Source organism: Thermobia domestica, chromosome 11 (genome assembly GCF_964235325.1).
Source record: "Thermobia domestica chromosome 11, izTheDome1.hap1.1, whole genome shotgun sequence".
NCBI classification, from domain to species: Eukaryota; Metazoa; Arthropoda; class Insecta; order Zygentoma; family Lepismatidae; genus Thermobia; species Thermobia domestica.
In genome coordinates, this window is record NC_137464.1 from 75,199,827 (window position 1) to 75,215,390 (window position 15,564).

General features: G+C 36.9%; 1 protein-coding gene across 6 annotated transcripts in view; it reads left to right on the plus strand.

Moving 5' to 3' along the window:
* LOC145664180 (AMP deaminase 2-like) overlaps nt 1-15,564 on the plus strand; it is a gene marked incomplete at its 3' end in the record, with an annotated part of 333,717 nt that overhangs the window by 172,372 nt on the left and 145,781 nt on the right. Inside the window, 1 exon segment of one of the 6 annotated variants that reach the window (XM_081730617.1) lies at nt 4,857-5,428. Coding sequence (XP_081586743.1) covers nt 5,308-5,428 — 121 coding nt within the window. 6 annotated transcript variants of the gene reach the window in all.

Sequence of the window (15,564 nt, forward strand, 5' to 3'; positions counted from 1 at the left end):
CACTCATCACTTGTGGCTGAACGTAACTCTCAATACGTTGGTCACGTGACACCATCCTCTGGCTCTGGACATGACGAGACCAGAGCTATTTTCGAATACATCATGAACCAACTCAGAGTTGGCTTGGATAAAGTTGAGGTTCTTGGGTGTGATGGAACATACACTAACAAGCTTGGAATGGAGTTGTTCTTCGAAAATTAGAGGAACTAACAAGAAAACAAATGCAATGGGCTATTTGTCTCTTGCATTTTAATGAACTGCTGTTCCGAGCTCTCTTCACGCATATTCACGGCGCTTATTCAAGCCCCTATTCTTACACACGTCCCATAGTTTCAAAACTATCTAACTGTGAAAAAGCTTTCAGTGTTGCTATTCAAACCAATAAAATGAGACTTACCTCATCATAGTCCAGAAGAGCACAGAAAACTCAGTAAGGACCTGAGATGCTTGTTCCAGATATCTCAAGCCATTCACTCCAGAGCAAGCCCGGAAGAGCTTGTTTCTATGTTTCCTGGCAAACTAAACAAAGCTAGCGGGTTGACTAGTGCAAAAAGAATTTTAACATTGTATATTGTAACAAAAAACTTACCAAGAAATTAATAGAAATTGCGACATTCATACTTAGAGTCTGTGTGGTTATGCAATACCGTATCAGAACATAGTCTTCAATTGCTGATGGTCCTCTCACGTCTTTGAGGAGATTCAAGGTCCAGATACTTACCAAGGGAATACCAGGCTGTAATCCGTTCATCCATTCAGACGAATGCATTCTTTGCACTCCCAGAAAATTTCTTCTCGCCATGATGACTGATGGTCGACTTGCTGTCCGACAAGATGCATTACATAAGATTCTTAGTGCTCGAGAATACGAAGCAGGGAATCTCCATAACTCCATTAGATATAACATCATTCCCAGACTGACTTTTGAGGCAAACGATTACAATGCAATGATCTTTTGGGAAAGCACTGATGTTTCAATAACTGTACTACCAGTAAGTTCTATGGACGGTACCAAACAAACAGCTCATGGTCAAACTTTCACTTCCTGACAACACTGTGCCAGAATGGTCCTTCACCGTCCATCCGTGCCACACAGTGGCAGTAGAACGGATAGTGAATTTGTCACTGAAGAAGCATCCTGAGTATGTGCCAGTGATGCTAGAGCGGAATAATCAGGTCAACCTTACTTTCTAGGCAAGCTGCGTCTAAATTTCAATCAAAGTCCCAATTTGTGACAATTTTTCCTGACAGTGGCTAATCGGATCAGTTCATCTGGCCCAACATATGGTTGGTTGATTGGATAGGCCTAGCAGAGGCGCCCTTGGTGCAGCCACCTCTACATGGTGGGCTCAGGGTTACTTGGCCAGGCTATATTGCCAGGTGAGCTAGGAGCTGCACAACCGCTTAACTGTACTGAATTTGCCCCCTTTTCTGGCCCCAGAGGAGGCACCCCTATTCCCCCCAAGGGCATGTAACTGGCATTTTTATACTTGAATGTCAGTTTTCATAGCAGCTGACATGTATTTAACCAAAAATATGTTTACTTTAACATAACTAAAATTAATGAACAACTTTGGTATTTTTTGTAATTTTCAGGTAAATTTTGAAACTTTGATGCAATAGTTCTCACAGAAGATATTATCTGATTTGAAAAAAAAATCTACATCTGAAATGTTCATGTGGATTGGCCACTTTTGCCAGGTATTACATTTCATTCCGAGAAAAAAGTGGTAAAACGCTGCACCCTAGTACTACAATCCCCCAAAAAGGTACGAAAATGCTTGACTTGGTTGGCTACCTTCTCAAATATAACGAGTTCCTTACATTGGTTTGCATGTCAAATACATAGAAGCCAATGTCCAGCACTTTACTTGGTTGTATGTGCTCCCATCTTTTTAAACAGTATTTAACAATATCCGGTTACGCGTCCCACAGCAATTTTGTCCTTTTAAGCAAAAAGTGTTGTATTTTTTGCTGTGAAAATTAATAATTTAAAAATGTTATTCGATGCAAAGTTCCCTTCACAGTTAGCGTCCCCGTACAGTTAGCGTTTTTAATTTCTCGAACGTTAATTATATCATAATGATGCTTTTATGTTCGTCCTCTCAAAAGATCTACTAAGTTTTTCCTTAAAACCCGCCTGTAGGCAACTCTGTATGGGCTGTGAAAAGCGCTCACGAAACCAAGTGTCTCCGGAGCTTTCCTATTTTGCCCAATTAGCCCACCTCACCCTCAAGTGTCTAGCGTGCACGTCTTTGGTGTGTGGGATTCCGATGGAGAGCATTGCACACATTATGATGGTTCGGATTTCACCTTAAACTGTTAGTCCAAAAGTTCTATAGCCTCGATGTTGAAAAGGATGTTAAACTTCAACAAACAAACAGATGTATTACCGAATAGTATACTTGATATTATCCGTGGATCTATCATCAAAGTATTCTGTGACCTCTGTCAGGACACTTGTTACCAATTGAGTAAACTGTCATACACTACGGTTTTCAGCTACCTTTTCGTTTTGTAGGAGGTAGTTGTCCCTTTTAATGCCCTTCCATTAGCTGTATTATAATAGTTTCTCCTTCTCTAATTTTGCTACGTAAAAGCATCTTCTGTCACACACAGTTTCTCTGGTTATTGGAACAGTGCCTGAAATAGAAGTTTCCAGATCATTGGGTTCACCGAGTTACTCCGGCATTACCGTTCTTTGCGATCGTAATGCCTCGATCTCACCATATTGAATTATTCTGTATCGACACTGTGGGCTCTTCTTCCGTTAAAATGGATGGATTTCCTCAATACAGTAGCTGGTATATTTCGTTGGCATGAAGACTGATTCTCACTGTGGGGCTGCCAGTACCGAACAGCGTTCGTAGATTGAGAGAAATTTCCTTAATCAACAGAAATTTGGCAACAAAATTTAGCAAATATGGAAAAAGGAAACTTTTAGATCAAAATGCTGAAATACCGGGAAATATTTCGTTCGAGATGCAGACCAAATTTTATGGCCCTGTTTTCCATTTACCTTTTATTGAAAACAATCGATAAATCTCTATTCTGTTCAGTTAAGTTCAAAATCGGCCTATTCTGAGATCTTGGCATTTTACCCACTCTTCCCAGCATCACTTTTCTCTCATTCAAAACATTGTCAGAAATGCATATTATAGTGTTTGTGTGATAGTAGGCTCAATGTTTATTATTATTATTATTATTATTATTATTATTATTATTATTATTATTATTATTATTATTATTATTATTATTATTATTATTAAGGAAAGAGTAACATTTACAAACTAGGAAGTATCACTGAAAAAACGGGGAATTTTTTGTCGTTGATGGGAAATTTGTTGGGAAATCCACAGACATTAGTCAGAGTAATGTCCCATAAAGTATAATAACCATGAAGTAGTTTATCTCCGTCCTGTAGAAGAAAAAAACATGTTCATAAAAGAAAGAAAGAAACAGCTAGTTGAGAATGCTCCAAAAGCATTGCCAGAACGAAGTTAAAAAGAATTAATTTTTCTTATTAACTTCTATAGGATACTCATTAAACTATTCTTGTAATATATCTAACCATTTATAATTTCCTTGAGTACTAAATTTTTTTCACATGTTTTGTTTAAGAGTTTTGTTAAAACGTTCTACAATACATTGTTTTACGAAGACACGTACTCAAAATGGAGGGCTCAAAATTGAAAAATTCGCAAAATATAATCTCTCTATGATGTACGGTTCTCGAGATATAGCTCCTTAAATGTCCCGAAATTCGAATGTTTGTGGCTAATATCTGGGAAACGGTGGCCAGTTGACCAGTGGTCACCGGTTACAATTTGGTACCAAAATGTCCACCATCCTCTTAGGTATTGATCAACACCAATATGATCTCTCTATAACTTCCTGTTCCCGAGATATGGCTCCTTAAATCTACCGAAATCTGAACTTTTTTGGCCAATAATTCGGGAACGGCAAGAGTGACGCGAAAAATTCCATCACTTCTTTCAGATAGTTTTTGATGTTTTATCGAATGGAGGGCTCAAAATTGAAGGGAAAAAGAAAATGCAAATAACACAGAGAATTCAGTAACGAATTTTTAAAGTTCGTGAAAAAGGGTGTATTATGATTTTTATAAAGATATCAAGCTTGTTATATGTATAAAGTTCTGATTTATCTACAACTTACAAGTAGTAAACATGAATACGATTCTGCAGAAAGGAGACTTACGTTTCACAATATCGGAAGTCATCTACCTGACAAAAGAAAGAATGCATAAACTACACCAATTGGTGTCAGCTTTTGTAAAGTTTTATTGAATTGTAACCTGTGTTGGCATTGTGCTCCGTCTTTGCACTTCGTAACCTAGTTACATATAGTATCTAATGGTCATAGTTCGGTACTTTATCACTCAACGTGTGTTATTTTTAGCACTCTCTTATTAATAAATTGTTCACTTTGTTGTTTTAATGTTGTCAACACGTTCAAGTTGACCTTGACAAAGATACTGAACATTTTACTAGCTGCCTCGATGCGTAGCGTAAATCTTGATTAGTAATTACATATGTATTTACGTATAAGTACCTTTACCTTTAATTTTGTGACAAATATATTAAGTGTTTACGAATTCTTCGTCAGTATGACGAAACTATGTCACCACTAATAATGTTGTGAACGTGAACAACAACAAAGAAAGGCATGTAAACAAATGGTTCATCGTTCTTTGAAATGGCTGCAGCTTGAGAAAAGCCAAAGCTGGATTGGTTGCTTTGGTTGAATGACTTGCCGTTGATGCTTGGCAGAGTTGGAAGAATATTGTTAGTCAGTCTTGCTTTAGCTACCGCGAAGTTCGTACTTAAAGCTTAGCTAGACATAGACTTTATATTAAGTTAAAGGGTTCAGTCCAGAGACGTTTAACATTTTCCTTTCGGACGTGCGTTGTATTCGTTTCTTAAAAAAGAAGCAGTGAAGAAGAAAAGAGATCAAGAAATCTTTCATTTATTCATGCCATATGTAATAGGACAGCCAGATCTTATCTAATATTCAGTTGACTGTTGATATATAGATGATCAGTCAAAGCTTCGGTGAATGACGTGCTGAAAGCGTGACCCTGTGTTCTGGCCTATTGCCAATCGTCGTTCTATATAACGTGTGTCAGTGCTTGCGTCGCTAAGAAACAAGTGAAGAAGGTTCAGCTTTCTTTTTACCATTACTTCTGTGTCTGTCTAACTTTGGTTACCGAAACTTTTTTGTTTGTTTGTGCCGTTTGCGTGATACGGTTGTGAGTCGTCTGTGAGGCTGGCGACAGATATTATACTAATGCCTCGTCTAGAGACTGTAGATAGCTTTGAAAATGTTATCCAATGGTTGAATGACAGTTCGCGGGAGCGCACTATATCCGCAGAATCGGAAATAAAGGATGGCGACCCTACGAATGACGGTGAGTGATTTATAGTTGTTTATATTTTATTCTTGACGCCAGGTGATCTTACCATTTTCTTTTCAGTCACAAAGTCGGAGAGAAGAAAAAGTTATGTTCTGAAAACTGATTACTGTTAAGGCGAACAGAAGCGGAAGTATGAAACTCATAATTAAAAGAGAGAGAGAGAGAGAAAGAAACATGATAAATACTTCCTGTCGTCTTACCGTTATATTTATTATTATTATTATTATTATTATTATTATTATTATTATTATTATTATTATTATTATTATTATTATTATTATTGTTATTAAAAAGGTAATTTTAAGAGAAATGTGCATGCATCAAACTTTGAGTCGTCATTATTATTATTATTATTATTATTATTATTATTATTATTATTATTATTATTATTATTATTATTATTATTTTGACTATATAATTTCAGAATATTCGGTCTTGAATAATGATCGACTATATTGAAGCTCCATGTATTGAGCACTTATTAACATCTAAGCTGCTACCAGGAATCAAACTGTAACCTGGGCCGCGGTGGCTCAGTGGTGGAGCGTTCGCCTCTGGTGCATAGGAGTCTGGTTCCATCCCAGCTCGCGCAAAGTGAACTTTGTGGTGGACAAACACTGTGCGTGGGACCTTCTGGGAGGTTCTGCCGTTTCCTCCCACTTTCTTCATTCCTCCATTTCATTCATTTCTCATCACCGTCTCCTTTAACCTAGCCAGCATAACCATGGGACGTAAAACTTAGAGATTTCATTTCAGTTCAAACTATAGCCTCCCACACCAAAAACATAATTTAGGGATTATAGCATTACTATGTATGGGGGATCGGAAACGGGGAGGGGGAATATCTATTTAAAAATAACATTCCCATATGTGCGTAGTTTGGAAATAATTCGAATCAGACACGAAATTTTGGTAGAGATTATTATTTATATTCTTCAGTCCAGACACCCTCCAAATCTGGCCAAAACCTCAAGAAACGTCCACCGAATTGACTAGTACAATACAATATGTAGTACCATTAATTCGGTGGACATTTTTTTTTCTCTCTCTCAAGGAAACTAATTAGTGTTGCCTTTTGGTCTCTTTTGTTTCCTTCTACATTCTGCAGGACTTGAAGCCTCCTTTATGTTGTTTCGAATGACATTTCTGGAATGATAAGAAAAAACCGTCATCAGCCTAAATACTACTCGCAACAATATTACCCTACTCACATACAAATATGCCTTTCAAACCAGATCGAGCAAAAACGGACAACACTTGGTCTTTTTCTCTAACAGATAACATCCCCTACTATCACATCCAGCACATAATAGAACTGGACTGGGCTGGACTCAAAATAAAACTACATAAAATTCAATATCAAGTATAGCAATTTTGGTTTTCGATCTAATTTTATTTATCCATATATTGACTGGTATATGAAAGCAATTAGAATCCTACATACTGTATATGTTACGAACGACGAATGTATAACAATGTCGTACACAGTCATTATTGACGCCTAACAACGAAACATTATTATTATTTTTACATCGTGAAATTTGCTTCCACTACCTGGGTGGATGGATACATGGCCTTTTTGTAGACCCAGCCCTTACGAGCTGCACGAAAATCTACCTATTTCCTTATGTCTTTCCTTATGAAATATGTAAGGTCTTTCATATTTCTGATAATTTCGAATTTTAAGGTTTTGGCCGGAGGGTGTCTGGACCACTGTGCACGGGGATGGAAATTGTATTGTGATACTGACAGCCCACATTAAGCATGAATAGAAATGTGGTTTGGAAGGCTGACTGGAATTCATTTCCACATCCTTTACTAATTCTAATTTATTAGGATTCAAAATATTTAGAGATGAAGATCGATCATTTTGTAAGACTTTTCACGACTGTATACTTAATATCGTGAAGTTCACTTATATTGGGATATCACTATCATTGTTGTGAAAAGTCAGAGTGTCTTATTCTAACTTGGTACGAAATTCTTACCCAACCTACAATTAACTTTTCTTCCCGTGCCCCACAAATTGACGGGACATCCGTAGTTGTTTCTTTGCTTTGTAATATTCCTTCATTCTTTTTCACCTTCAGGATACATGGAATCGAGATGATACATTGTAATTATGGATATTGTGGATACAAATATAATATTAATTAATGACTTGCGTTAATTATTTTTAAAACGCATACATAGATCTAATTCTAAAGCACGGAATTTAGCATTTCAGAAAGGTTTCTGTGATTTCCCCCTTTGTCCTCAATAATTCCTTCCCTGTGCATGGCCTTGTATCTCATAGTCGTCAAGTCTTCGTCATCACTAATCTGAAGAAGGATGACTCCATCGCTTAGTGGGGTATCGAAAGAAATGAGCCCGATATTTTATATATAGTTCACCTAACTGAAAAATCTGAAATTTTATATATGTGTACAGCCTAGGCTAATTACATATCATATCACTAAAAGTCGTGCTGAGGTGGCGACGGTTTACAAGACGGGGCTGGGTCAGTGGCAGCTCTTGAAGAAAGTTATGTCGGTAAAAAAGGAAAACTTTACTGCTGCTCGGTAAGAGAAGAACTCTTTTTAACTAATACCCTTATTCTTCTATACAAGAATTAACACATTAGGCAAGATTTCTCCCCTGAGTTTGTAGCGATAACATTTCTATGTTTACTCATGTAACTTTCTTCAAGAGCTGCCAATAGACTGGGTTCATAGTTTTTGTTCATCGAATTTAACATGGGCAGTTTTTAAAAATGGGCTGCTTATTTAATAACGAAGTTCTGCAAAGGCATTTCATACTGAATATATTAACAGGAAATTAGAAGAAATATATTCATAAAAGTACCACACCAAGATTTGCCTGATGATAATCAGGAACATCCTGGAAAGTCCTGATCGTGACGGGTCAACCGCGGGATCAAACCCAGAATTTCAGAGTTACGAAGCAAGAATGCAAGTATTTTACTTTCACTGTTTTTATCATACTTTGTTCATAATAAACAGGCATGTAAGTTCTATAAAATATAGTTATACCATATATAAACAGGAGAGAGCGAAAAAAAAACTGTACACCTGCGTCTTATTTTACTTATGGGCTAGACTCTGTACTTATTTTAATGAGGGCAAGGTTCCTCGTCACATGGATATGAAATCTTGAAATACGTAAATGGAGGTAACACCTTTTGTCATTGAATCGACTATTTACATATGCAGAGCCATTTTAAAACAAAATACCAATACCATTACTAATAGTTCTGTTGAAAGTCTTGTTCTGTTTAAAGGTAACTGCTATGTTCAGTATTTACATAGGCGAACGCATTCAAATGAGTGCGGTCAATCACCGACTGTCACCAAAATACCAAGTGGCATGCATGCAATCTACCTCGTCTGTGTATGTGACCATGTGTGTGTGTTTGTTTATTGAAAGGATATGTTTAACACTTCCTGTTCACCTCGTTTTTCTTTCTCTTCTTGAGTTTGCTGACAAGGCATAAAGAGAGCGGGAATATGCGGGTATTATAAGTGAGTTACAGTAGATAAAATCAGTTGACATTACTAATATAGAAGGCCAGTCACATGGGTTGCACTGAGTTAATTATTCGTTTTCAAGTTCCGATTACTTACGTGATTTACGCACGTGGTGGTCTTCATGAGGCCATTAAATGACGTTTCCTTAATTTTATTTTTAGTCATTAGCGTTCTTGTTTCGCAGCCGGGCCGGTTCTAGGTTCAAATTCGATGTTCAGCCATCCTGACGGATTTTTCCAGAGTTTTTCCTGTTCTGCCAGATGAATGCTGGGATTATATCTTCAAATATAGGCACTGACAGACTTCTTTTTCCATTGTTGTTCTTCATTATTGACGATTCTTGTAAAAAAAAAAAAAAAAATGAAACTCATTTCACAGGTTGCATCTGGAAGTTGGTTATTTAAATAAATTTGTTTCACAATCTACTGATCGTATAAATTGTAATTAGAGTTGATGTCAAGTCCAAAATACACGTTCCATTACCACAGATCGAACCTAGGATCCCACAAGTAGGAGTGTTAGCTGAGACGAAACTTGAACATTTATGCTATTTTCGAACAGTCTGGTGGTAATAGCCTACAGGGTCTAGGGTTGCACTAGGGATGCGCACGAGACGAGTCGAGACAGGATTTTCCTGACAAAATTGGAGTCGAGACACGGCTCTTCCAATAGAGAAATATACATTTTTCGAGTCGAGACAGCCACAACTCTTGTCTCGTGCGCATCCCTAGGTTGCACACGAGACGAGAAGACGAGATATCTCTTTCACGACGCATTTTTAAGACTAGACCATTTCAATTCTTGCCTCGTGTACATCCCTAGTACGGTCTATTTATACAGCTTTTACCGGTATTTATTTATGTATTGGAGGGACCGCGTAATTTCGCATCCCACAGTAAACTATACATTTACACTTAAATAATAATTCAGTGCGGACAGGAAACATTAATCTCCAAACAAAACATAAACACATCATACATTATAAGTAGGGTTAGGATTTTGTTGCACTATAAATGTGTGGAAAATGCAAAATAAAAAATGCAGTTATGCACTAAAAATCTAAGAAAATGCACTATAATTTAAAAAAAAAATGCTTTCACAGAGAATCATCCGTTACTATTTATTAGTGCATTACCTATATATAAACAACAAAAAAAATATGAAGGTTGGTTTTCGAACTGGAATGCATGGCGGTTCTCTGCAAATAACGATTTGTACATTGAAAAGGTTCTTTCAGTTTCTACAGAAACTACCGTAGCATATTCGAAATAGACCATATCACTAATTCCTAGATGACTTTCTAATTTGGGCAGTACAAATTTTCTGCCTGAAAGAATGTCCACTATCGAACAAAACATGGTAACCTGAGTTTTTTTCGATACATCTGTCATTTTTCTTGACAATACAAGTCCTACTTCACCAGGAACACTTTCTAATGCACTTGCTGTATTTTTGATTGAGTCAATTGAAGTCAACTTTTCTCCAGATTTCTCTAAAGAAGTAATCACACTTGGTAGAAATCCAAAATTAGATTGAATGTGCACAAGCTTACCTTGAATTTCAGGATTGACCACTATCTCTTGTGCAGTTCGAAACGCGGAAATTTCGGAGGAGTCGAAAGAGTCTATCGTTTTCTTCACAGCTTCGAAGTTTTGACAATAGTATTTACAGGCTTCTAGCCACGTTCTCCGCCTGGTAAGAACGGGGCTAGGTGGTAGAGGGAGTTCAGGATGCTCCGACTTAAAAGCAGCTACACGTGGTCGGGCCTTACTGAACACTTTCTTTACACTTCCTATGAGTTTATCAACATCAGGAAACTGCACACATATCTCTTCAGCCACTCTGTGGCAACAATGCGCGAGGCACGTAGTGTGAATCATTTTCGAGTGAGCCTGAAGTGAGTTCGCTGCTTTTACCATATACGGTGCAGAATCGGTTACAAAGAGCAGCACGTTTCCGTGAAGAACGCCATTAGGCCATAAGAGATGCATTGACTTGCCAAATAACTTACTGATCGTGGAATAATTGACCTTTTCCAGAACTTCGCAATTCAAAAGAAATGTTTTACCCGGCCCACCCTCATGCATCACTCCAACAACATTTACTACATTTCGTCCCTCCGAATCACAAGTTTCATCCATGGACACCCATATTTTCTTTCTAGCCATTTCTTGTCTAATGCACTGCATTGTTTTTTCGTAAAGTTTGTTCACGTAATTCTTCTTTAATGTCGAAGAATCTGGAGGGGGGTTTACAAGTATATTTTTCCAAATGTCACGTTGTCCACTTTGTTCAACGGAATGTCAGCACAAATAAATGCTTCACACAAATCTTCGAAAAAAACAGAGTGATTCTTGGATGTACCACACTGCGGGAGAAGTTGTTGCGCGGCGTTTGCCTCTCGTTTCGCACGTAACTTAAGTCCCCGTGTGTGTTTGTTCCTTGAAACATGCTGTTCAACGGTAAATTTTCTTTCGGCTGAAACTGCAGTACAGAACACTTACATCTGTTGTAAATACTTTATCTGCTCCAAATTCACTCACAAATCGTTTAAGCTTAGAAGCACTATTCTCTTTTATCTTCGGCATTTTAACCAGATAAACTGCAGAATTAGGCGTCTACCAACAGCTCACCAAAACAGTGAATGCAACGGTCACTGAACTCTCGCTCCTTGGCTTCATGTGACTAATCACCAGAAACTGCAGTCTGCGGACATTGGTCACGCCTGCTCCAACGAATCTTCGAAATAGAATCGTGTAGGTGGAAGCATTCTGCTTCAATTTATTGTTTTTATAAGAAAAATGAGAATTATGCGGTTAAAAGTAAGAATACATACTAAATATGCACGTAAAATGCCCAAAAACTTTTAAAAATGCACTTATAGACAGAAATGGGCAAAAAATGCAAAAAAATGCACAAACAAGTTTGTCTTAAATTACTTCTTTTTAATAAAACAGGATTTATAACACAACGAGCAATGTTTATACTAATCCAGAAAAAAGATGCAAAATCATCAAGATCCTAACCCTAATTATAAGCCTACATTTAAAAGCTTGCTGGGCCGCGGTGGCTTAATGGTAGAATGTTCACCTTTGGTGCATGGGGGCCAGCGCCAAGTGGTGGTGGACAAACTTGTGGTTTCCTCGGGGTTCTTCGATTTCCTCCTACTTTCTTCATTACATCATTTCCTTCACTTGTTATCATCACCGTCTCCTTTAGCCTAATCAGAATTATCGTGGGACGTAAAACTTTAAAGATTTTATTTCATTTTTTTAAAAAAAATCTTAGTATTACTCAGCTGGTGTGCTCCCCTGTGGTATAATGGTCAGTGTGGGTGATCCCGTGCTCGATTTCCGTTTAGAACACACAATTGGACATGACCGAAACGGTGATATATAGGTTATTAACATAAATGTTTGTTTTGATCACTTTTTATTTTTATTTAAGTAACATGTAGATCCAAAGCTAGAATGAGAATTTTAAGTGTTTAGAGTGTGATGTGACTTGAACTAAGCGCTAACAAAATTCCGCGATGATGGAGGCGATACACTAACCACAAATCACCTAAATAAAAATCGTCCTGATCTCCGTTAGACCTTCTAGGAAGTTTGATTAGTTTATTGGTTGCTCACCTGGTTGCATGTTTGTTTAACTTTCTGTCAAGATTGTCTGTTAGCATGTTATTTGAAGTTTAAATGCAATTCTTATTGTTGGTGTCCGGTTTTTTGATTCGTTGAGAGCCAAAATAAGATGTTTAGCAAGTGTCCTCATACCACCTCTCCATATAAAAGCAATAAATGCATCAAAATGTAGTCTTACAAATTACCAGCATAAGGCTGGTTGTTGCTAATTTCTGAGTACCCTAATCGTTTATTTTCAATGAACAGTCATCAGTTTGCTAATGGAATCCCTTTTCAGCAGTGGATATATATTAAACGACGTACACTTAATAAGGGATTCGAACCGCATTCACTCCACACGCGATTGAACTTGGATCTCCTGTATTTAAAAACTAACGAAATTAAGTACGATTTTAACCGATTTTGTAACCAATCACTTCCAACTGGATGCTGTTCGGATTCTCAGTAAAACCCTCAGAGAGAGCAAGCAGGCAGCAAACCTAGTGTTGATACAAGACAGTGGGGGACAGACCTGTTCTCTTTCTCCTACCTCTGATCGTATAAGCCAGTTTCTACGTCATATTTTCGGGAGTTAGAAATGACAGCTAAATTATATCCTGTCCTGTTATACTTTTGCTCACGTGAACTAAATCTGTAGTGCAATCAAATAAATCGGAATTGTGCAAAGGAATACAAGACTGCCTGATAATTTGAATCTGGAGTTTTAGTCAAGAATTTGTAATGTTATTTTCTGTATTGATTTACCAATAAAATTACGTCAAACATACATGGTTTACCAGAACTAATACAAGTATAAAGAGAGTTCGTCTGTAAATGAGTGTTGTTGTGGGTTCTCACAATGATATATAATATTAACGGTGGCTCAGTGACAGAGCGCTTACCTCTGGTTTTTGGCATCCTTCGTTCGATCCCCGGCCAAGTAAATTTGTGGTCGATAACATCGGGTCCGTGGGTTTTCTCGGGATACTCCCGTTCCCTCCCACATTATCTTTCCACTAATACTTTATCACTACTCACTTGCTCTATCATCGTCTACCTTAGCCTAACGGTCATAATCGTGGGACGTTAAACTGAAAAATTTCATTCCATATTTTTACTTTGTACAAAATCGCATATTGTTTATTAGTAGGCCTAATAGACTACATAGAATCGTAAAATCTTGTAAAGTGATATCTAACGAAGATTTTAAATTGAAAAATTTTAATTACATAAATTTTCCATAAAGACCTTTTTATATATATATATATATATATATATATATATATATATATATATATATATATATATATATATATATATATATATATATATATATATGTGTGTGTGTGTGTGTGTGTGTGTGTGTGTGTGTGTGTGTGTGTCTTTCTGGAAAATGTATGTAATTAAGATTTTTCAATTTAAAATCTTTGTTAGATATCACTTTATATAGTACTTGCGCACAGTATTTGTTGAGTTTTCAGTTACGTTACATACACAGTTTCTAGGAGGAATTGTTATTTCTGAAAATGTTAGTGTAAACAAATTTATATATTTTTCCGAAAAATAGTAATATTTATCAGACATGAGTTTAATACTTAAGTGTCCTAACACTGAAGACAGTATTGTCTGTTTCCCCCTGTTACTGTTTAAAACTTCTTTTGTTTGTGTGAATTTTTTGTGCAGATTTCTTTAACAAAAGAAACGCATTATTTCTGCTATACTTTATATGAAAATACACTATACTTTGTTATATTCAAAATGTCTGTCGATCCTGGTTCGATCCTAGGTTGCGTCAAATGGGCTTTGTGAAGGACAAACACCATTTGCGTGTTTTTTTTGGGGGGGGAGGGATTCTTCTGTTTCCTTCTACTTTCTTCATGCCATCATTTTGTTCATTATCATCATCATTATTTCTCGTAGCCTCAGAACATAGGCCTAAGCGTAGGACATAAAGTAAAATAAATTTTGCTTTAAAATTGTAAAATTTACTGAGTTAAATAGAAATACAGATAGGACAGCTAACAATAAGCGTTAATTCTTTCTTAATGAGGCACTCCTCATAAAGAGCGGAAAATTTCCAGTGGAAGAAGATTTGCTTTACGTCACTGGTTCTAAAGGTCTCAGTTAAAGCAGTGAGAATTTGTAGTCCTTATGCAGCGATGGTGGCAAAGTGTTCGTGGACCTCATGTTACACTTCATCCTAGCACGATCAGAAATTACCAAACAAAATTAGTAATAGCCGGATCTATAGCAGATCGATGAAGAAGTATCCCGGAACGTTGGTTGGAAAAAAGACGACCACGTGAGTGACTTACCAGAAGTCCTCGCCTCACGCGAGGTGATTTTTTCCTGTGAGGTTGAGCCAAGGACAAAGTCTACCGAACAAAATCATATAGCTTCGAAGAATTGGAGAACATATATCAATATTGTGCCAGTTTTTCCGCCGTTTCATTAGTCACTTACACTATAGTCTAGATGTCACTGCCGTTGTGTCCCTGGTTTCTCAGGGAATCTCAATAATTTACAGGATTCAGCAAAAATTGTCAGAACTACGCTAATTTAAAATTAGGTAATGATTTCTCACCCACCCTATAGATGAATTCTTCAGTTACTGATGTGATGAATTCACTGTTTACTATTATTGTTGTCAAATGTCACCTGAAGTCATATTCCATGAAATATGCAATTACTATTTGCTTTATAGAATCAACATAGTAAGTAATTGAAGTTAGTTCGTCTCATTGTAGAGTATCTTTGTATTTCACAAACATGCTCAAGCCTTTCGAATCATTTACATAATTACAGCTCTTCGGTTGAAGAACAAAAGTAAAAGTGCACAAAAAATATGTGTGCTATAGATACGCCAGAACGTCAAGGCTACTTACATAGTTGTAGTGGAAGAAGCAATATTGCTGTATTCTTTGCAACCTAGATAATCTATCCATGACTGTGGTTTTTGCGATGACCTTGGTAGTTAGCAAAC